Here is a 23,422-nt window from a genome sequence, read left to right on the forward strand (position 1 = left end):
GACTCGCGAGGGGCTTAAGGGCCGGAGAGGAAGCCCGTTCCCGCGCCGGGGACGGACTGCTCCCTGCGTCAGTGTGGCGGGCGCCGCGTCGGGAGCGAGCTCGGACTGGAGCCGAGTTGCGTCAGTGCCGAGCGCGCGCATCGCTGCCAGCTCCGGGGCCCCGGCAGGGCTGGGGAATGGTGGAGCGCGCGGAGGCAGGGGCGGCCGAGTGCTGAGGGGAACCTGCGGACTCGGCCGAGATGGGATCGGGCGCGGGCTCGCCGTCTGGGACCCTCCGCTGCCAGTGGCTGCTGTTGTTCGGCTTGGTGAGCCCGGCCCTCAGTGGGGCTCGGTCAGGTGGGTGTCCGCCCCCAGGGACCTTTGGGATTCCGGTTTCCTAGGGCTGGGATGCTCGGAGTTACCCCATGGTGCCTGGGAGCCGAGGGGCCTGGCTTGGGGACTGGACCCGGAGGCGGGAGGCGGAGCCGCTCGGCGGTGTGCGGACAGTGCTCGGACCCAAGGCTCGGGGTCCGGCGCCCCAGATTCTCCTCCGCACTGTTCTCGGGTCTGGTTCCTGGTCCTCGGTCTCCTGCTGGGCAGAGGCTTTTGCGATGCGCCCCACCCCCATCTCGCGCAAAGCTGGGTCCCCCAGACCCTCCCAGGGACACTCTGGGTCCGACCGTGACCTCGAGGACCCGCCTGAGAGCCTTGAAGGCTGAGTGCGCGCGGAGGGTTTGAGAAGCGCTTTGGCAAATGGAGCTTGGTCTTGCTTGTGCAGTAAATTGTCGCTGGGAAAGAGACCGGGAGATGGAACTTTTGCTCCAGGTTATCATGCTTTGAAATTCTGATGTTCATTTTACTAGCGGAGTAGGTACACAGAGCTAAATTAAGCTATTGAATAAATTGGGGAGGGGGTGTGTGTGTGCTTATTTTTTCTTGGGCCGTTTTGTTGTTGTAGTAAGAATACTTCTTTTTTGGAAACGGAGTGCCACATTTTTATAGCCCAACAGTCTTTTATCTTCGTTTTTACTGGGGTGGTAATGTCTCAAATCCGGACACATAACCTCTGCTCTGCTTAACTCACAGGATTACAGTAAGAATTAAATCATTTATGTGAAATCGCTTTTGACCTGTGAAACTTCCTTTGAATGTATAAGGTATTTGTATTGGAGATGCCCAAACATAGTGGAAACAAATCGCCAACACACTAGCTTCTTTCTGGAAACACCTTCTTTATTTTGGCTCGTGTTCGATTATTGTTTGCACAGCTTTTTCTTTATCAGCCATAGAGTATGGTGGAGAATGGGGATTTCTACTAAATCGTTATCTTCAGAGTTGTTCAAAGGTGAAGATTTCAGTGCAAGACTAAATTTAAATTTTTTTCTTATCATTGGTTTATTCTTTTTCAATTAAGTAAGTTTGCTCCATTGCAGGAATTTTGAAGCTCTAAATACTGAAACCTTATTGAATGAGAAGCTCCCAAATCTTTTCTGGTAGGGACTGTCTTTGCTGTACTATTCTACGTGGTTAACATTTACCAACATTTAAGGGGAAGTAGGTTAAACATCTGGAATTTTCGTAATCCATGATTCTGTTTGCAAATACTGTAGATAGGACTAATTTTTATTGTTTACGTATTGATTATTACATACCCACATATAGAAGGATGGAATATCCTTATGTTTTTTAACAGCGGCTTTAACAGTTTATGACCAGTCCCTCACTTAAGCATGTGTGTATGCTTTCAAAATTTAGTCAGCGATTATCAAATGCCTGTAAACACTGAGCTCAGTGCTTGTGGAGGGGCAGAGGGTGACCAAATGTGTTGGGTCTATCTGAGGGTTATAGGGGAAGGTTTTGTTGAGAAAGTAATATTTGAGCTGATCTATATATGTAGGTGAATGTTCAAGAAAAAGAACAGGAATGCGTTCGAAGCAGAATAATTTTTGCAAGAATATAGAGAGATAAAAGAACATGACTAGTTAGGGAATGATGAGAATGTCACCGGGCAGTCTACATGAAAGGGAGGCACCGAAAAAGCTAAGGTAGGTTGGTACCAGTTGGGGAGAGCCTTTTGTGATGTGCTGTGGGGTTTGGACTTTACCCTGGAGAAAGATCTTTGGGCAGGACGGTTTTTAAGTAGGGATGTGACATAACTAGATTTGCGATTAATATAACTGGCTACACAGTGGAGGACAGAATATAGGAGGGAGAGACTGGAGGCTGAGAGAGACCAGTTAAGAGGCTTTTGTATGAGTGTGCAGTGAGTCAACTCATGTTTCCCTAGGGGAATGTTCTTCCAAAATCAGCTGACTGAGTTTTTGCAATACAGGATGTTTAAAACATGCACTGAAACCTTTTCTGCTAGTGAAAAAGGAATTAGAGTACTTAGTAAGTACCACCCACACATCGGTTATACTAGGAGTTAAATAGGTTTTGTAGGATTTTTTTTTTACCATTTATAACATTGTGTCAATGAGGAAATGAGTATAAATTCCAAAAAGCTGACACAGTAAACTTTTTTTTTAAACTGGGGCTGACAAAGGTAACTTTGTATCATTGTGAACAGTAACAAAGGGAAACAGGCAGGTATGAAACCTCATCTGATTTTCTCTTTCATGGTAGAGATTATGATGTGGAAACCTAGATTTTTTTTTTCTCCAAGACTAGAATTCTAGAGAAAATGAGATTTAAAGCTTACTCATGGTAAATCACTGTAACAAGAACTTAGGTCCATACTAATTTTTTTTAAGTGCCTGTGAATTATTTGAATTTAGTATGTTTATACTAAACAGGAGAATGTAGTCTTTTAAATATAAAGATAATTTGGGTTTCACACTTGTATGTAAAAAATAAAACATTTATAATTAAAATATGTACAAAACAAGTTGCTGGGTTCCAGGACAGTTTTCCAAACACACTTTAAATTTTACCTTACCGGGAATTCACTGGTGGTCCTGTGGTTCAGACTCGGTGCTTTCACTGCCCAGTCGATCCCTGGTGGGGGAACTAAGATTTTGCAAGCTGAGTGGTGTGACCAAATGTAAGTAAATAAATAAATAATTTTGCTTTACCAAAGTTGACTTTATATATATGTATTTTAAATCCTAGTTTATTATAGAATCCCCCAAAGATGCAAGCTCTAAGTAACTGGAAGTTTCTTCTTGAAATAACCATAAGCTCAGATATATGACATAGATAGCCTCATGATATTTCTTTTTTTTTTCTTTGATGCCTTGTGTATAGAGGTCTTGGAGTTATGCCATCTTCGTGTCAGAACTACGGGTCTGCCTCATAAGTAAATCTGATCCTCTTGGTATCTCAGTAACTAACGCCCAGCTACCCTACCTTTGAATGGAGCCCGACATGGACCCAATTAAAGTTGAGTTGCACTTTGAATTGTAGAGTCTTGTTCATATATTATTGTAGTTTATTTTTCATTTTGTGACTGTGTTATTTCAGTCAAATCATTTTCCCCAAAGTGATCAATGTGTAGGGTACTGCTAGAATCACAACTTTTAAGAATGTGTTAGGGACCCTGAGAAGTTCCCTTACTTCAGTTCAGTTATTAAATATGCAGTTGTTTTCATATTTATGTTGATTTTAATGTAAGAATTACAGTATTTCAACTTATAATAAGTAAAAATGATGTCACCGCCAGACCTTTGTCATACTGTAGAACAAAACTCATCCCCATATATGGGAAATGCTTCTTTCCCTTTGACACAATTTTCTTTTAATGAGATTTTTTTTAATGGTTTAACTCGTTTTAGGAAGCCTCCCCCCACCCCTTCCTTTAGTAGCCCCTAAGAACTCTTTCACAAGCAGAGCCCTGGAGAGCCTGTTCGACCTGTGTTGACACCTTGGAATCTTGCTATGAATAGAAGATCCCATCCCAGCTCTTCAGAGGGGAGGGAAAGCAGTCCGCGGTGTAGCAATACAGTGAAATGTAGCATTGCATTCACATGACAAATGTGTGGGCTGTGAGGATTTGTGGAAAATTGATATGAAAGATGCTAATCATAAAGAAAGCTTATTTTTGGTTGTACATGATAATTTGCAGTTGTGAGATCTATGTATGTATAGCTTTAAAGAGCAAAAGAGGTCATTTACATACTTTTATTGAATATCTGCTGTACCAGTACACGAAACAGATGAGTAAGATACTGTCCTTTGTTTCAAGAAACTTAAATTTCTTGGTAGAGGAATTTAAATTCTTTAGGGCATTAAATCTTATAAATGGTGAGTGTTTTTCCCAAAGGCCGCTTACAAAGAATAGCGAAAGCCCTGTTTCTTTTTTTTTTTTGGCACACGGGCTTAGTTGCTCCGCGGCATGTGGGATCTTCCTGGAGCTGGGATCGAACCCGTGACCTCTGCATTGGCAGGCGGATTCTTGACCACTGTGCCACCTAGGAAGCCCCCTGTTTCTTTTTAAATGTAAAAATGGGTAAATGTAAAACAAAATTATAATGCAAAAAATGTCAGAATGTAGGACATAGCAGTGGAAATTTTATAATTATGTTTGAAGATAGCTATTAATATATAAGATATGTTTATTTGGCATTGACGTTGTGAATGGAATGGAAATATGTGGCGCAAAATAACGCTGATTTATGGATCTACTTACACTTTCTCTTCAAGAAATAATTCAGACAACAGAATTAGCTTCTGCATCCTGTATGTGGAAGCCCCGGTTATTTTCTATAGTGAAAGGGCTTAAGGGTGGCTCTTTGTTTACATAATAGGCGGGGAAGGAAAGGAGAAAAGCCCTTGGCTGAGGGTTCACATTTGTTTGCTTTGCAATTAGGTAGAATTCTTTTAACTTCTTTCCATCTACAACTGTAACCTAGGACGGGCTTCTGTGCCTAGTGCGCAGAAAGCCAAACTCTGACAGCGGGTGTTTGCAGCAAAGTAAAGATTTGTTGCAGGGCGCCAAGCCTGGGTGTGGAAGACAGGTCTCAGATCCACTCCAACTTGGCCTTGGAGTGAGGTTGTTTTTTTTTTTTTTTTTTTTTTTTTTATTAAAGGGAAAGAACAAAGATGCTAGGATTAGTCATCATCTTCTGACATTTCTTAATCATGGTTTTGAGAGCCAGAATGCTCCGGTTTCTGAGTCTCTGGTCCATGGCCCAGGGCCTGTGAGCACATCTTGCCCTGGAGAAACAACCTGTGTTTGTAGGAGAATGATAGTATCCACAACAGCAATCTTAGTCACCTGACTGTGGTTGATTAGTGTTCAGATAGAATAGGAATGAGGTCAGAGGAGACAAGAAAGGGGATTAAGCTTTGAATAGAGAGGTTAATCATAAACTCAGTAAGGGGAGTTGTTTTTAGGGGGACTCAGTTTCACAGATACTATTACAAAACATGTACTTAGACTTCCTCCTTACACAGTACCTAAAAATACCTAAGGAGTTAGAGGAAGGAAGAAGTGCAACTAACACCTTTTTCTTTCCTTTACTCAGTTTAAGACACTTTCATGTTTCAACTCTTACTTTTATCTCCAGCCCATGTTTTCCAGTAATGTGACTTTTGGTGGTGTGCATCAAATTCTGTCAAATTCTGATGTGATAGTTTGTATTTTCCATAGAGCTGATTGTATTAAGATTTTAGTTTTCACTGTGAACCAGAGACCAGTGGTTTTCAGGGGAAGGTGATTTTGCCCCCAGAAGTCATCTGGAGAATATTTTTAATTGTCACGGGGCACTGGTGCTTCTGGCCAGTGCTGGGTAGAGGTCAGGGATGCTCCTTACTGTCCTACATTGTATAGAAAAACACCCACAGCAAAGAATTTTCTGGCCCCAAATGTCAATAGTGCTGAGGCTGAAGCTTTGTAGTACAAATAATGTTGATGCACATCCTTTATAGTGACATGGGAAACTTGGTCTTTTGAGTCCCATGAGAAAGTGCTGCTATTTGGAATTGAAAACAAAAAATAAAAGGAATTTTGGGAAAATCTATGCAAGGTGTGAACATGAAAAAGAATAAAAATAAGCCAGGACTAAAGATGAAGGAATGTTGAAAAAAATATAGGAAGGAGGGTTTTTATACAACTCGTGTGTATTATTTTTGAATGACATAACCAGAGTACTGTGCAGTTCTTATGAGGTTTTGGGACTCCTGTGGTGCTCAGAAAGTGGATCCTTGGAGTTTAAAACCAAGAAGTCAGTTTCAGAATAACAGCTCTTATATGTAAATAGTTATTTTGGGGTGGTATAATTTTGAAAGCCTTAAAAAAATAAATGATTAATTTAGCTTTTTTTTTTTCAAAACAAGAATTGTGCTTTATTTTTTTAAATAGGTGTGTTTTATTGTATATAAATTATGCCTCAATGAGGTTGATTTTTTTTTAACCTAATAGTATTTTATTTATTTAGTTATTCATTTGGCTGTGTTGGGTCCTCACTGCTGCAAATGGGCTTTCTCTAGTTGCAGAGAGTGGGGGCTACTCTTCATTGCAGCGCACAGGCTTCTCTCATTGTGGTGGCTTCTCTTATTGCAGAGCACAGGCTCAGGCACGCAGGCTTCAGTAGCTGTAGCATGCAGGCTCAGTGGTTGTAGCTCGTGGGCTCTGGAGCGCAGGCTCAGTAGTTGTGGCGCTCGGGCTTCGTTGTTCCCTGGCATGTGGGATCTTCTAGACGTTCATTCTGTGCTAACAATCTTGGAAAAAGATCCATAGCTTCAGGTCTGGCCTGAAACTAGTGATGTGACCTTATAAAGTCACTTAACATATTTCTAAGTGAGAGCTCTTTAAATATGTGCCTGCTCATCCGTAGTTGTCTGTTCTGAGACATTTCTTTTTCTCTGTGATGTTTGCTTCTGAGATGTGATGAAAAAATTTCAGTTTAGCTGCGTAGTGTTTAGCTTCTAGTGTAATAGTTGCCTGAGCCTATTAGCATTTTTATCCCTGCCTGTAAGGATTTACTTAAGAAATCTTTTATTTTGAAATAATTATAGAATCACAGGACGTTGTATATAAATGCACAGCTTGATTTGCTTTTATCACACAGAGTTTCTAATCTGTTACCCACTGAAAGCATTTTATTCCTGCCACCGATTTCTGCCATTACTTCTAGAGTGACTGTCCTAGTAGTTGAACAAATAACCTTGATCTTCAGAATAAAAATATTAAGGATAATATTGAAATTTGTGTTTTGGGGAATTTGAGAAAACTGAAGGCCCTTGAAAAGTTTATTCTGGGTGAAGAAATAGTCCTGCACCTCAGTTAATTTAAGATTAAGGATATTTCTACTTAGTGATTTGAAGCCTGTGTCTATTAAGTCCATCGATTTCTTTTGACATAGCTCCTAATTGACAACTCAAGTATCTGAAGGATATTTTATCATAATATGTCATAAGTATGCCTTAGGTCAGAGAGCCCCGATTGCGTTTGTGAGTATTGGAGTCCATTTCTGGTGTGTTTATGTAATGACGTGAAGGCCCCGTTTATTTTATTTTATTTTTTTGAAAATAAGTTTTTTTTATTAGTTGTCTATTTTATACATATTAGCGTATATATGTCAACCCCAATCTCCCAGTTCATCCCCACCCACCCCCCTCCTGCTTTCCCCCCTTGGGTCTTTGTTGCTGCACACAGCCTTTGTCCAGTTGCGGCGAGTGTGGGCTACTCTTCGTTGCGGTGCATGGGCTCTCATTGCCGTAGCTTCTCTTGTGGAGCACGGGCTCTAGGCGTGTGGGCTGCAGTAGTTGTGGCACATGGGCTCAATAGTTGTGGCACACAGGCTTAGTTGCTCTGCGGCATGTGGGATCTTCCTGGAGCAGGGATTGAACCCGTGTCCCCTGCATTGGCAGGTGGATTCTTAACCACTGTGCCACCTAGGAAGTCCTAACATGTTGTATTGAGTGTGATATAATTTATATTGTCCTGTTTACGTTGTATCTTTTTTTTTTTTTTATGTTGTATCTTTAAAAATCCCAAACTAGGCAACATTATAGACATTTTTATGTACACTGTTGTCTTGTGGAAGGTTAGATGAAAATACTTCATTTTAATCTGCATTTGGGAAATCTGAGGGGCATAAGGCAATTAACAAGTGAATGAACATAGAGTTTGGATCCAAAGGAGGAGAGTGTGGGAGTGAGAAGCTATCATAGTCTAAATGTGAGGTTAGTGAGGCTGATAGAAAGACAGGAGGTGTTGAGATGCTAGGTAATCAGTACTTTAAATAGTTTGTGCTTTTTTTTGATTGAAGAAACACTCTGGTTTTTCTCCCCTTTTAATTTCAACAGTAATTTGGGGTTTCAAAATACATACTCATTATAAAAACAAATTCAAACAATAGAGACATGCATGAGTGTAGGAAATAAAGTCAGAGTCCTTATCTCATTACTGTCTGGTTCTATTCCATCATGGTAACCGCTTTAAACAAGTTTGGTACACTTACTTATGATATTTACATGTTTGTTTATGACACATCTTATAGTCCCATGTATATGATATGTGTTGTGATTGTAACATTTCATAGACACTATAAACAATATAGAGTTTATAAAGTAAAAAGTCTCTCCCTTCATCCCACTCCCAATAGATAACTACTTAAAAATAATTACTTTACTATCAAAAATTTTAAACATACACAACAGAAGAGAGAAGAGTAATGAACTCCTGTGTACCCTTTACCCTGTTTTTTGTTTTTATAAATTTATTTACTTATTTTATTTTTGGCTTTGTTGGGTCTTCATTGCTGTGCACAGGCTTTCTCTAGTTGCCTCAAGTGGGGGCTACTCTGTTGCAGTGTGCAGGCTTCTCATTACAGTAGCTTCTCTTGTGGCAGAGCCCGAGTTCTAGGTGCGCGGGCTTCAGTAGTTGTGGCATGCGGGCTCTGTAGTTGTGGCTCCCGGGCTCTAGAGCACAGGCTCAGTAGTTGTGGTGCACGGGCTTAGTTGCTCTGCAGCATATGGGATCTTCCCGGACCAGGGATGGAACCTGTGTCCCCTGCATTGGCAGGTGGATTCTTAACCACTGCGCAACCAGGACAGCCCACCCGTTACCCAGTTTTGATATAATTTCATGTGTATCTCATCCCTCAAATGCACACGGATTATTTTGATGCAAATCCTGGATGTCATATCATATTGCCCTTGATTATTCAGAATGAATCTCTATGACATAAGAACTTTTAAAGAAAATATTACCCACAATATGCTTATTGCACTTTAAAAAAAAATTAACCCTAATTCCTTAAGATGATCACATACCTACACAGTGTTGAAACTTCCCTGATTGTCTCAGAATTTTTTTTTCTGTTGATTTATTTTAATTAGGATCCAGATAGGTCCAGATATTGCGTTTGTTTATATGGCTCTTTTGATTTATAATGGTCCCGTCTTCCTCCTTTTCATGTCATTTATGTTTGTTTAAGAAATTCTACTTAATGAACTTATTTCCTAAATTGATCCCCACTGAGTAGAAGCTGTGAGTCGGTTCTTTCCTCAGTGTTTCTGTTTGTGTATGCCATTCTCAGGCCTCCTCATAACAAATGTGGTTTTGGTATGTGGAGATATATAGAGATAGAGATTTTTTGTCCTTGGTCCTTAGATGGTGACCATATACTTTGTCAAGTTCTCTGAACAAACTGACACGCCATCATCAGCACTGGTGCTGAAGGAAGAGATGTATTGGATGTATTGAGAGACTGTATCAGATGCCAACATGGGGTGTGTCTTCCTAAGGGATTTACATGGGCCATTTTAATTATACCTGACTTTTGCTTAAGTGATGACTATTTTTTTTATAGTTATTTTTTAAATATGATTATTTAATACCTTTGATAATTTCAAAAATAACGAAAATACAAAATGGGAACTTAATAAAACTTTGTATTTATGCATAAATCCTGCTTGATTACTTCATTGACAGTGAGCCAGAAGGGCTGTCTGCTCATTGTTTCATTTACTTATTTTCATTTTTACTTTTTTAGGGAGATCTTACTTTTTTTTTTTTTTTTTTACATTTTTAAAACATGCAGTTTATTGTATGTCAGTTATACCTCAATAGAGCTGTTTTTTAACTATAGATACTGGACAGGTTTTAGTGCCAGAATTCTTAAAATATACTCATGCATACTAAGTGGATTAATGATTCAGAATAAAGAAGTAGATGGACTAATTTAACAACCATTTTTAGAACAACTTATTTGTTCTGGGCAGTAGATTTTTATTTTTTTATTTTTTGGGGGGTACACCAAGTTCAATCATCTGTTTTTTATACACATATCCCCGTATTCCCTCCCTTCCTTGACTCCCCCCGCCTCGAGTCCCCCCCACCCTCCCCGCCCCAGTCCTCTAAGGCATCTTCCATCCTCGAGTTGGACTCCCTTTGTTATACAACTTCCCACTGACTATCTATTTTACAGTTGGTAGTATATATATGTCTGTGCTACTCTCTCGCTTCATCTCAGTTTCCCCTTCACCCCCCGCCCCCTCCCAAACCTCGAGTTCTCCAGTCCGTTCTCTGTATCTGCGTCCTTGTTCTTGTCACTGAGTTCATCAGTACCATTTTTAGATTCCGTTTATGTGAGTCAGCATACAATATTTGTCCTTCTCTTTCTGACTGACTTCACTCTGTATGACAGAGTGTGCTTCTATCCACCTCATTACATATAGCTCCATCTCATCCCTTTTTATAGCTGAGTAATATTCCATTGTGTATATATGCCACATCTTCTTTATCCATTCATTTGTTGATGGGCATTTCGGGTGCTTCCATGTCCTGGCTATTGTAAAGAGTGCTGCAATAAACATTATGGTACAAGTTTCTTTTGGGATTATGGTTTTCTTTGGGTATATGCCCAGGAGTGGGATTACTGGATCATATGGTAGTTCTATTTGTAGTTTTTGAAGGAACCTCCAAATTGTTTTCCATAGTGGCTGTACCAACTTACAGTCCCACCAACAGTGCAGGAGAGTTCCCTTTTCTCCACACCCTCTCCAACATTTGTGGTTTCCAGATTTTGTGATGATGGCCATTCTGATCGGTGTGAGGTGATACGTCATTGTGGCTTTGACTTGCATTTCTCTGATGATTAGTGATGTTGAACGTCTTTTCATGTGTTTGTTGGCCATCTGCATGTCTTCTTTGGAGAAATGTCTATTTAGGTCTTCTGCCCATTTGTGGATTGGGTTATTTGCTTTTTTGGTATGAAGCTTCATGAGCTGCTTGTATATTTTGGAGGTTAATCCTTTGTCCGTTGTTTTGTTGGCAACTATTTTTTCCCATTCTGAGGGTTGCCTTCTAGTCTTGTTTATGGTTTCTTTCACTGTGCAAAAGCTTTTAAGTTTCATGAGGTCCCATTTGTTTATTCTTGATTTTATTTCCATGATTCTAGGAGGTGGGTCAGAACGGATCTTGCTTTGATGGATGTCATAGAGTGTTCTGCCTGTGTTTTCCTGTAGGAGTTTTATAGTGTCTGGCCTTACTGTAGGTCTTTAATCCACTTGGAGTTTATTTTTGTGTATGGTGTTAGGAAGTGTTCTAATTTCATTCGTTTACATGTTGCTGTCCAATTTTCCCAGCACCACTTATTGAAGAGGCTGTCTTTTTTCCATTGTATACTCGTGCCTCCTTTGTCAAAGATAAGGTGCCCATATGTGTTTGGGCTTACTTCTGAGTTCTCTATTCTATTCTGTTGATCTTCCTTTCTATTTTTGTGCCAGTACCATACTGTCTTGATCACTATGGCCTTGTAGTATAGTTTGAAGTCAGGAAGCCTGATTCCACCAACTCCATTTTTCCTTCTCAAGATTGCTTTGTCTATTTGGGGTCTTTTGCATTTCCATACAAATCGTAAGATTTCTTGCTCTAGTTCTGTGAAAAATGCCATTGGTAATTTGATCGGGATTGCATTGAATCTGTAAATTGCTTTCGGTAGTACAGTCATTTTCACGATGTTGATTCTTCCAATCCAGGAACATGGTATGTCCCTCCATCTGTTTGTGTTGTCTCTGATTTCTTTCATCAATGTCTTAAAGTTTTCTGCATACAGATCTTTTGCCTCCTTAGGCAGGTTTATTCCTAGGTATTTTATTCTTTTTGTTGCAATGGTGAATGGGAGAATTTCCTTAATTTCTCTTTATGCTCTTCTGTTGTTAGTGTATAGGAATGCAAGAGATTTCTGTGCATTAATTTTGTATCCTGCTACTTTACTAAACTCATCAATTAGTGCTAGCAGTTTTCTGGTAGAGTCTTTAGGGTTTTCTATATATAATATCATGTCATCTGCAAAGAGTGACAATTTTACTTCTTCCTTTCCAGTTTGTATTCCTTTTATTTCTTTTTCTTCTCTGATTGCTGTGGCTAAAACTTCCAAAACTATGCTGAATAATAATAGTGAGAGTGGACACCCTTGTCTTGTTCCTGTTCTTAGAGGGAATTCTTCCAGTTTTCCCCCACTGAGAACGATGTTGGCTTTTGGTTTTTCATATATGGCTTTTATTATGTTGAGGTAATTTCCTTCTATGCCCATTTTCTGGAGAGCTTTTTATCATAAATGGATGTTGAACTTTGTCAAAAGCTTTTTCTGCATCTATTGAAATGATCATATAGTTTTTATCCTTTAATTTGTTGATATGATGTATCACGTTGATTGATTTGCGTATATTGAAGAATCCTTGCATCCCAGGGATAAACCCCACTTGGTCATGGTGTATGATTTTTTTAATGTGCTGTTGCAGTCTGTTAGCTAGTATTTTGTTGAGGATTTTTGCATCTATATTCATCAGTGATATTGGTCTGTAGTTTTCTTTTTTTGTGACATCTTTGCCTGGTTTTGGTATCAGGGTGATGGTAGCCTCGTAGAATGAGTTTGGGAGTGTTCTGCCTTCTGCAATATTTTGGGAGAGTTTGAGAAGGATAGGTGTTAGCTCTTCTCGAAATGTTTGATAGAATTCGCCCGTGAACCCATCTGGTCCTGGGCTTTTGTGTGTTGGGAGATTTTTAATCACTGCCTCAATTTCCGTACTTGTGATTGGTCTGTTCATGGTTCTTACTATTTTTTATTGAAGTATAGTTGCTTTACAATATTGTGTTAGTTTCAAGCATACAGCAGAGTGATTCAGTTTATATATATATATATATATATATACACACTTTTTTCCAGATTATTTTCCATTATAGATTTTTATAAGATATTGAATATAGTTCCCTCTGCTATACAGTAGGTCCTTTTTTAAAAAAATTTTATTGGATTGTAGTTGATTTACAATGTTGTGTTAATTTCAGGTGTACAGCAAAGTGATTCAGTTACACATATACATATACTCATTCTTTTTCAGATTCTTTTCAGTGGGTTCTTATTTTTTATCTGTTTTACATATAGTGGTGTGTATCTGTGACTGGCACTCCCCTAGTTTCTCCCTCTCCTCTCTCAAGTGATGATTTTAGAACCCAGGCCCCACTCAGAGATGACTCCACTGTGTGGTGAGCTGTACAGGATTGGAATTGGGAGGAGGTCTTGCATGATGGTTCTGAGTACTTCATTTTTAATACTTTTTATTTATTCAAGTTTTTAGGACCTATTAATGGCAGTAATTTCATTGGAGATATAATTGCTACATTGGTAGGTGTGTGTTGATTAGAGTTAATCCGTCAGGCATTAAAAGTGACTTTCCCTCTTATTGTCCTTGACCGGTTCATAAGTATCACCATACTGTCTCAGGATGTCATTCATGTTGGGTGAGGGTGGGAAAAGAGAGAGGAGTGAACGGTGCCAGGGTCTAGATGCCTTCCCTCTATTTCCCCACCAGAACATTTTTTTTCCTTGTGTTTACATCTTAAGATTTCTTTTAAAACAAAGGATTAGGGTTTATGGCTAAAAATTGTTTGAAAATGGTTGCTGTGTATATACTGTTTGGATAAAGGCTGATATCCTTTTTTAAGAAATATATTTCTTCCCCCTCATACTTATCTAGTATGAGGGTGAGTCAAAAATTATCTCCACTCTGGTTATATGAAAACTTCTGTTGGCCGAACTGTCTTATCAGCACTTTCTGTTCAAGGCTACTGTCTCCCCAGTCACTGCTGTGCAGGTGTGAACCTGTTATATCAGTTCATTTGTAACTGCGGTGCGAGCAAAAATGGGTGCCCCACTTGTAATTTGCATGAAAGAAGAGCAGCCGTTATTTATCGAAGACTTTGTGCACAGTATGGAGAAGGTGTTTTGTTGCTAAGAAGTGTGTATGAATGGATAGAGAAGTTCAAGGAAGGTTTCACAAGTGTTAGCCATCACAAAGGAGCCGGACGCCCGTCCACGTCCTCGGCTGATGGCAACATTGATGAAGAAGTGAAGACAGTGGTGCATTCATGGCTCGCAGCTCAGCCTAAAGCATTTTTTAATGAGAGAATACAAAAGCTTCTTGACAGATGGACAAAGTATGTTGAAGAGCAAGAGATTATGTTGAAAAATGAGGTATCTGTCTTTTCTAAAAGTTAATTGAATTCTACAGCCAGAGTGCGGATAATTTTTGACTCTTTTATTCCTATATTCCTATAAAACTTTATATAAAACTCTATATATTTTAGTGCGGGAACATCAGATGATTTTCCTGTGAGTGGAACATTCAGCTTTTGCTTTCCGTTGTATTTTGGGACAATGTAGTTTTTCAGGTTCAGTTGTTATGTAATTTTTTTAAAATAAATTTATTTCATTTATTTATTGGCTGCATTGGGTCTTCATTGCTACAAACGAGCTTTCTCTAGTTGTGGAGGGTGGGGGCTACTCTTTGTTGCGGTGTACGGGCTCCTCATTGAGGTGGCTTCTCTTGTTGCAGAGCACGCGCTCTAGCTGTGTGGGCTTCAGTAGTTGCGGCACACAAACTCAATAGTTGTGGTGTGTGGGCTTAGTTGCTCTGTGGCATGTGGGATCTTCCCAGACCAGGACTCAAACCCATCTCCCCTGCACTGGCAGGAGGATTCTTAACCACTGTGCCACCTAGGAAGTCCCAGTTGTTATGTAATGTTTGTTATTCCCTTTTTCGTAGGCTTTCAACAGACCTCCCATCTCTCTTCTTATGAAATTATAACTCCTTGGAGATTAACTAGAGAACGAAGAGAAGCCCCTAGGCCCTACTCAGAGCAGGTAAGTTATCTCTTGAGAAATAAGTGTTTAAATTTCACTTTTCTTAAGACAAGGGTGTTATTTTCAGCACTGGTTGGCTCAGTGAGTAATGTCTGCCAGTGATTATGGTACTGGTGTCCATTGGACATTATTCTAGTAAAGTGACATATTGATCCTTGGTAGCTTTTTTTTTTTTTAAAGATGAAATAATCAACTTGAAACATAAGAGCATGAAATAGTCAGGGTAGGATGCTGGTTACATAGATTTCTGACCCTTACCTGACTGGTGATGGTTACAGTGGTCTTGTTATAAGAATTCACCTCTCTCTTAGTGTGTGATAGGTAGAGTACTACATGCTGTATCTTTACTGACACTGGAGAATAGTAGTGTGTCATATGCATGTATTTCATATCTGGAAATGTTTGCTCAAAAGTGAGTTTTATCTCCGTATCAGAAGAAACATACTGTCCTAATAGGGTAACCAATGCACAAAAATTTTTTTTTATACTATTTTTCTTTTACTGTAAAGTTCAGAAATAATATATTTGGATATCAACTGATTTTGCAAACCCTTCAACTTTATAGAAGTGTAATTTAACTTTATTATGGTGTCACAGTGACAGGTGATGAAGGATAGCAAGTTTAGCTTATTACCTCTGAATTGCCAATGTATTTCTAACTGTAAGGCAGTTTGTACATTGTTTCGGGACTAGGCATAGTGAAGAGAACACTGGAGTTAGCATGAGGAGCTTTAAGCTTTAGCCCTCCCTCTGGGTACCGCTACGAATTGGGTAGATCATTTGTCTTCATTTACTTCTTTGTAAGTAAGGAATAAATGACTCTAAGATCTTCTTCCAGTGGAACAGTTTATAATGTTTCCTTGTTTTGTTTTGAACTGGACATTCTACTCTTTGATTTTGTTTTGCCTTTAGAATAGAATTAATTTGCGGTTTTCATGGTTATTTTCCCCCTTTTCTTCACTTAGTAGCGCAGGGACGACGTTTTCCACTTACCATTGTCTCCAATGAGCTTTATCGGCACTGCACACATAGATACTTGGATTGTAGTCAGTGTCCTGCATGCACCCTGATACGAGTCTGGGGAAGAGGTAGAAGCACTGTTTAAGCACTGGGGATATGTGAACAAAACAGACAAAATCCACACCCCTGTGGAGCTTCCATTCTTGTGAGAGGAGAGGCAGAGACAGATAAGTAATGTACGCGGTGAGTCAGAAATTATCCGCACTCTGGCTATAGAATTTCTACAGCTAGAGTGCAGATAATTTCTGACTCACCCTCGTAGATTAGTAATAGAGATTACTTAAGATGGTAAGAAGTGCTATGGGGGGAAATTAGAACAGGGAGAGAGTGGAGAGTATTGGAACTGTGAGTGGGGGTGAGTTTGGTAGGTGGCTTTGTGTTTTTTAATAGGACGACCCAGGAAGACCTTACTGAGCAGGTGACCTTGGAGCAGAGCAAAGACCAGAAGGAAGGGAATGAGCAACCCAGGCAGCTATTTGGGGGAAGAATGTAACATCACAAAACAGTTCTCAGATTCTCAGAATTCTTCTCCGAGGAGATGACAGTGATGTTTTCACATCCTACTTTTGACCAAGAGCAGAAGGGCTAGAAAGGCACACACCGAAACTGTGGTGTTGGAAGGAGCTTGGTATTTTTGATGCCTCAGTGGAGTTGGAGGTAGATGGCAGAGTGCTAAGGTCCCTAAGCAGAACGCCAGGACCTAGACCTGGGTCTCGACCTTGAAAGTCAGATGTTGAAATGCCCTAGGAAAGGAGACCCTGCTGTTCCTTGGCAAAATGTTCACTTAGAGTCCAGAAACAGTAGGGAGAATAAGAGGGCGCTTCTGATAATATTGTTATTTGTTGAGTCCCTCCATGACTGTCTTTTTTGTTAGAATTATGGCAAGGTTGAACCCCTTGGTTCTAGAGATCACATTAAGTGCTTCTGGCTAATGAAACGGTGAGTCACTGAGGAAATTATTTTGGTGTTTGAGGTAGAGAGGAGGTTCCCACAAGCTGAGGATGTGTAAGTGTAAGTTGCCTCATCTCAGTTGAGATGCAGTCTGAAGCACACTGTTATTTAATGTACCACTAATTAAGAAAGAAACAGAGTACTGCCAGGTAGACTGCTCTCCCTCTGTACAATGTATTCCAGTTTCAGAGATGTCATGTGAGGGGGAGAAAGTGTGTTTAGAAGTGATGAAATGTGTTAAACCATGTGAAGATATAAAATCATAAAAGTGTATTAATCTCATCTAACTTTTGGATAACCAGAACAAGAGATAATCTTTGAAACTAAGAGGTTCATTTCATTTGAAACAAAAGGAAGAACTACTTTATACTATAGGTAATACCAGGATGGACTTTGTAAAAATAATCCCTTAAGTTATAGCTCAATTATAAATGAATTTAAGAAGAGTTTAGATAAACATGCAGGTCGTTTTCCACAATAGGTTATTAAAGGAAGGTAGGGATGATCAGAGTATATTTTTATTATTGACGAGTGTATTTAAGATTCTTTCATAAAATAGTTCCAGTCAGTACCAAATTATTTTCATTCAGGATGGAATTTCTAGTGTCCTATAAATACCTGTTGTTGAAAAATTATTTAGAAGATAGTGTTTTATTGTTCTTTTCTCCTTTGTGCATTTAGGTATCTTATGTCATTCAAGCTGAAGGAAAAGAGCATATTATTCACTTGGAAAGGAATAAGTAAGAAATTTAATTTACTTTGGTTTTTCAGTAATTTTTTTTTCAATATATGGGTATCTTTTCTAGTTAGATATTGCTTAGTAGATTGATAAGAAGGTGAGATAATAAGAGTAGAAGTATGGAAAAAGCCATACTGTTTTGCATTTCCATTGACTTTAGAGCAAAGGAAAATAAATCTAAATTAAAGGAAGAGAAAGTTGTATTTAAGAAAACTTTAAAATCATGATTGGCCCAAGAAACAACTGAGCAGGGGATAAAGAAGCCTGTAGTAGTTTTATCAGTCTGCTAGAGCTGCCACAGCGAAGTACTCCAGACTTAAACAACAGACGTGTATTTTCTCACTGGACTGGAAGTCCAAGATCAAGGTGCCAGCAGGGTTAGTGCTTGGTGAGGGCTCTCTTCTTGGGTTGCAGACGGCCACCTTCTGGCCTGTGTGCCCAGAAATGGGGGTAGATGAAGGAGCGAGCTCTCTGGCATCTCTTCTTATAAGGATGCTAATCCTTTTGGCTCAGGGCCCCACCCTTATGATCTCATTTAACCATAACTTCCTCAGTGACCCCATCTCTAAATACAGCCACACTGGGAGTTAGGGCTTCAGCATAAGAATTTTGCAGGGGGACACAAATGTTCAGTCCACAATGATGGTTTCTCACCCTGCTTTTTAATCTCTTCTCATTTTGGCATGTTTTCACCTGATCCCACCTCAGTAATCTGTGTTCTTCTGCTGCCTTTTTGAAGTTCCATGCTTCTGACTGTGCTGAGCCACCCACTTCCCTGTGGCCATCCTGCCCCCTTCTCCCTTTTCTTATGTAGCAAAACTTCCAATATCTTTAGTGAGAGATCCCAGAAAAAGAGCCACTCAATAAGCCCATTACACTGAGGTATGAATGATGGGATGTAAAGTGCTGCTCAAACTTGTCCCCCAGAACCAGCAGCAGCAGCTTCTGGGAATTTGCTGGAAATGCAAATTCTTAGGTCCACCCCTAGAAGGAAACAGAATTTGGGGAGGCGTCACAGCAATCTGTGTTTTAACAAGCCTTCCAGATGATTTTTATGGACGCTCAAGTTTACATAACACTTTTTGTCTTAGAAGAGGATGCTGAGTGATAGGGTATGAGATCTCCCTGGCAGGGCTTCAGGCAGGGTGTTTTTAGACGATGTTTTCACACCGAGAGGCTTTCTATGCTCCAGGCACTATACCAGGTGCTTTTAATTGTATTACTTGCTTAATTCTCTCAAAACTCCTGAGGTCCAGCTTGACTCCAATGTGATGTCATTGTGTACAAGAATCTAATAGATTTAAATATTTTCTCCTACCCTTTCTATGGGAAATGCAAATTAAAATTATTTCAATGAAACAATAGTTCCTTATGTTTGCAGAGTTTCAGCTTACAAAGCATTTTTATCACCTGTATCTCATTTATCATACTGTCATATCAACTTGGTTATAGAGCAATTTGTGGTCCTTGCTTTATGCATCAGAATACTAAGGTTCAGGCAGGTTACTTGACTAACTTAGCATCACATAGTTTGTAAGAGGGGCACAAATCCCAGTCATCTGACCTGAAGTCTAGTGATGTAAATATATGTGCGATTTCTGGTCTACATTCCTATGCTTCTTGAATTGGTGGGCAAATGGTACTTTTCCAGGCATTTGTTAAGAGCTGCCATGTCTTTGAATGTCTTTGAAAGGCAAGTCATCAGAGCTAATGATCTCTAGTGAAAAAGCGTTAGGGTAGATAGCTTATTATTTTGGCTGTCAGTGAAGGAGTGACTGTGCTTGAGTGAGTGCTTATTTTTTTCCTCCCAGGGCCTCTACAATGGCAGTCATAACTTTTTTGGGGACACGAATCCCTTGGTGAAAGCCGTGAAGTCTCCTTGTAGAGGGATGTACATAATTACTTATGTTGGGGTACTTGGCAGGGCCTGGGGGCTGTGGGACAGAAGATAGCACACCTTTTCTCTGTGCTGAACAAACTTAAACATAAAATAAAAGGGTGAGTTAGATAGGAGGTCGAAATACCACTTTTATTATTGCTAAGGGCCAGGTTAGAGAATTTACCATAGAAAATGAGAGCTATTTACCATAGAAATTGATGGACCTGCTAGTCCTGAACCCTGGATTAGGCCGATTCAGCCACTCACATCAGCGCTGCATGAGGCCTGGCCCTGGAGGAGCGGGGTGGAATCTGGGTGTTCCCACAGGCAGACAGTGATTTCCAAGGAGGAAGAAGGGCAGAGCAAAGCCAGGTACCATCTCCAGTTTATTCTTTTTAAATTCACCACCAGAGGGAGCAAAGAGTGTGTATGTGTTGGGGAGAGAGGAGTGGCAGGGCAGTGAATGAACAGGGTTGGATAATTGAAAGGACTCAAAACTCCACAGGCTACTCCCAGGCTCACTCAGGAGACTTCCATAAAGGTAAAGGCTACAGGGCATCAGGGCCAGGAAAGCAGAGGAAATCATCAAGGGGTTTGAAAATTTCTAGGCAGAGCCCCCCAGGGTCCTTTCTTAGTTGTGCAAATGTGCTTTGTCTTCATATTACAAACCACTGAGACATGAGTGAAGCATCATCTTTTCAGGGTAGGCCAGGCACAGATTTACCAAGGGGTCTTTTATACTACACTAGTCACGTGGCTAAAGTCAGGCTGTGTAACTGATTAAACAGTATGGAAACCATCGCTCTCTCCATCTCTTAAACAATCTAGACAGTCTGGGCCTGGAGTTTAGAATGTTAAGTGTTACATCGTAAACCACTAGCTGGCACCTCGCATCCCTGACTTGTGTCCGTAAGCCCTGGAGTTAAGTATATTGCTATTCCATTTCTGCTGCAAATGACACAGATTCTTTGCTGGACCAAACGTTGGTCAGGCCACTGAACCTTCTCCTGGGCCCAGCTGTATAATTCCTTGGAAAATCCAGTTTTAGCAAGAACCCTGCTAAATGAGTTTACCAAGAACCCCCACCCTCAATATCTGATCAAATTCTTCATCTTCTACCATCCTCCCCAGGTGATGTCTGATCACCGTGGCGTGTCTTCAGTAAGACTCTGTTAGGTCGGTTTAGCCAGAGCCTCCTTCACCTCGATGTTTCATCATAGTAATTTTCTATCCACTGACCCCCTCCCTGATCACTGGGTGCAAATTCCCACCTCCCTGTGCTGTGCTTGGAGTTGAGTCTGATCTCTCTCCCCCACTGTAAAATCCCCTTGCAGTGGTCCCCACACCTTCTGCGATAGTCCCGAATAAGGTTGGCCCCACCATCTTTAACAAGTGTCATTGAATATTTTTTTCCTTTGACAGTCATGGCACCATGACTCGGATAGGATCAGATTCCTCACTGGACCCCCAGTCCCTCACTCTGGACCCTACGTACACTTATTTGAAGCCCTTGTCTTCAGTCCTGACTGACTGATCGGGGATCCATTGGTGAGTCTGACTCCTGAACCATTGCTGCAGACAAATGTCTATTGAGGCTGGTAAGAACAGATTTGATTCTTAAGGTTTGTTTTTTTTTTAAATTAATTTATTAGTTTGTTTTAGGTTGTATAGGGTCTTTGTTGCTGCGTGCAGGCTTTCTCTTGTTGCAGAGCAGGGGCTCCAGGTGCACAGGCTTCAGTAGTTGTGGCACATGGGCTCAATAGTTGTGGCTTGCAGGCCCTAGAGCACAGCCTCAGTAGTTGTGGCGCACAGGCTTAGTTGCTCCGTGGCATGTGGGATCTTCCCAGACCAGGGCTCGAACTCTTGCTCCCCTGCATTGGCAGGTGGACTTTCAACCACTGTGCCTCCAGGGAAGCCCGATTCTTAAGGTTTTGAGTATACTCTCTGAAGTTGGGTTAGAGTCCCTGGCTTCTTTGGATAGGTTCCCCCTGGGCTGGAAGGTCTGTGTGGGGACTGTTGCCTGATTCCCTGGGCTGGAAGTCCTTCCTTCCTGGCTCTGTGTGAAGTGTCTCTGTTCCCTCTGTTGGATCCGGCTTCTCCCATTGGAACTTCTCAGGCAACAAACCACCTCTTCTCACATCCTGCTGACTTTCTGCTGTGCCAGCTCTGTCTGCTTCCTTTCTTGTTGGCATGTTTTGTTGAGGATAAGTTGGAACTTTGTTGGTGTCTTTTGGAAACTTGAGGTCTTCCCAGGCTGACTGCTCTAACATTGCTCCCTCCCTGTTGCTTTTGCTCCTCCTTTTACCACCGTCAATCTTCCCCCCAATTCCCCTGGATCCTTTGATACGTCCCACTTCAAACCCTCACCTCCTCCATCTGTCTGTCCACCCCCGTCGGACTTTTCCCTCCCAGTGCAGCCCCTCAGACCCTCAGCTTCTCACGGTCACTTCCATTTTCAGTCCCTTGCCGTCTATCACCGGGGTCTCTCAGAAAACTCAGGGAGCCCTGAAAGCAGCTACTTGAGTCTGAAAAGAAGAACAGAAGGCTATTTGGAAATAGAACTGAATGATTTGTTCACTCACATGTGCTTTAGAAACATCCAGACAGCAGTTAGATGTCTCCTCAGTCTCTCACCTAAAATTTAGACCACAGCAAAGGAAGATTGCATATCACGGCAAAAGAAAATCTTACAAGTCTCCTCCAGAAATATCGGTAGGCAGGTAACCTTAACTTGTTATATTTGCCTGAGACAATTCAGATGAAAATACAAAGTGGAGATAAACCAGTGAGATTGTGTTGCTGTTTTACTGACTCTTGACTAAAATTTTAGAGTAAAAACTGTAAGTTGTCTATTTGTCTCTGTATGTGTATGTATATATGTCTCTATATATGTATGTTATAGATGTGTGATAGTTTCCTACCTCTGGATGGTATCACCACATTAAATTATAAAATCCCTTAAAGAGTTCTATTCAAATTGGTTTAGAGATAAATGAGCACCTATATAAATTATTTTCTTAAAACTCTCAGGAATACAAAAACTAACCCAAGTGTTTTTTTTTAAGTTTACATGATCTTGAACAATCTTTTTGCTAGTTTTTATATTGTTGATAAACTGACAGCTTCAGAGTTGTCAGCATTAAATATGTAATGCACATATACAGTTTTTTCTACCTGTGTTTACTATTCAGACAAGCTTATGTTATCCCTATCAGATGTTTAAGATTATAAATTATTAATCAACCCTAAGAACAAAATGTATAATAAAAAGGAATTGCTTGCCGTCAAGCACAGCAGTTAAAGAAAAAGAGGGAAAAACCATAAATATATAATTTTTTTGTTCTTTGCTTTTGTGATTTTTTTTTTGATACTTGCTTGATTTGTTAACAAGGAAAACAAGATGATGGATGGCTAGCTTTGTTTAATTAACTACTCATGAAATTTTCATGAGTAATTCAAGCATAATTGTTCAGAACAAGTAAATTAAATAGATGTAAGTGGAATAAAAGTTTATACATGAACTTTTCAGTGGTAATTATGTTTTATGTCTCCTTCAAAATAGTTTCAAAATTTTTTTCATAACTTGAAACCTTAAAGCTATACTAAGTTAGTCAAAGGTGAATAATCACTGACTAATTTCCAAATGAGATAAAATACTGAAGTATTAATTGCTTAAGGGAAATTTATTTACTTTTGGCATCTTGTTTTTATGTGGTATAGAGAAGCTAAATATATTTGGGTCTGTTACTAAGCTGAGGA

The 23,422-nt window shown here is 40.1% G+C and overlaps 1 protein-coding gene across 2 annotated transcripts in view; it reads left to right on the forward strand.

Moving 5' to 3' along the window:
- Positions 1 to 14: 14 nt before the first annotated feature.
- ADAM9 (ADAM metallopeptidase domain 9) overlaps positions 15 to 23,422 on the forward strand; it is a 94,937-nt gene continuing 71,529 nt past the window's right edge. For both annotated transcript variants that reach the window (XM_057697285.1, XM_057697286.1), the window contains exons 1-3: positions 15 to 336; positions 14,977 to 15,074; positions 17,727 to 17,785. In XM_057697285.1, the coding sequence (XP_057553268.1) occupies positions 240 to 336; positions 14,977 to 15,074; positions 17,727 to 17,785 (254 nt within the window). In that variant the 5' untranslated portion in view covers positions 15 to 239. The remainder of the gene's footprint in view (positions 337 to 14,976; positions 15,075 to 17,726; positions 17,786 to 23,422) is intronic.

The sequence above is a fragment of the Hippopotamus amphibius genome, chromosome 10 (assembly GCF_030028045.1).
Source record: "Hippopotamus amphibius kiboko isolate mHipAmp2 chromosome 10, mHipAmp2.hap2, whole genome shotgun sequence".
In the NCBI taxonomy this organism is placed as follows: domain Eukaryota; kingdom Metazoa; phylum Chordata; class Mammalia; order Artiodactyla; family Hippopotamidae; genus Hippopotamus; species Hippopotamus amphibius.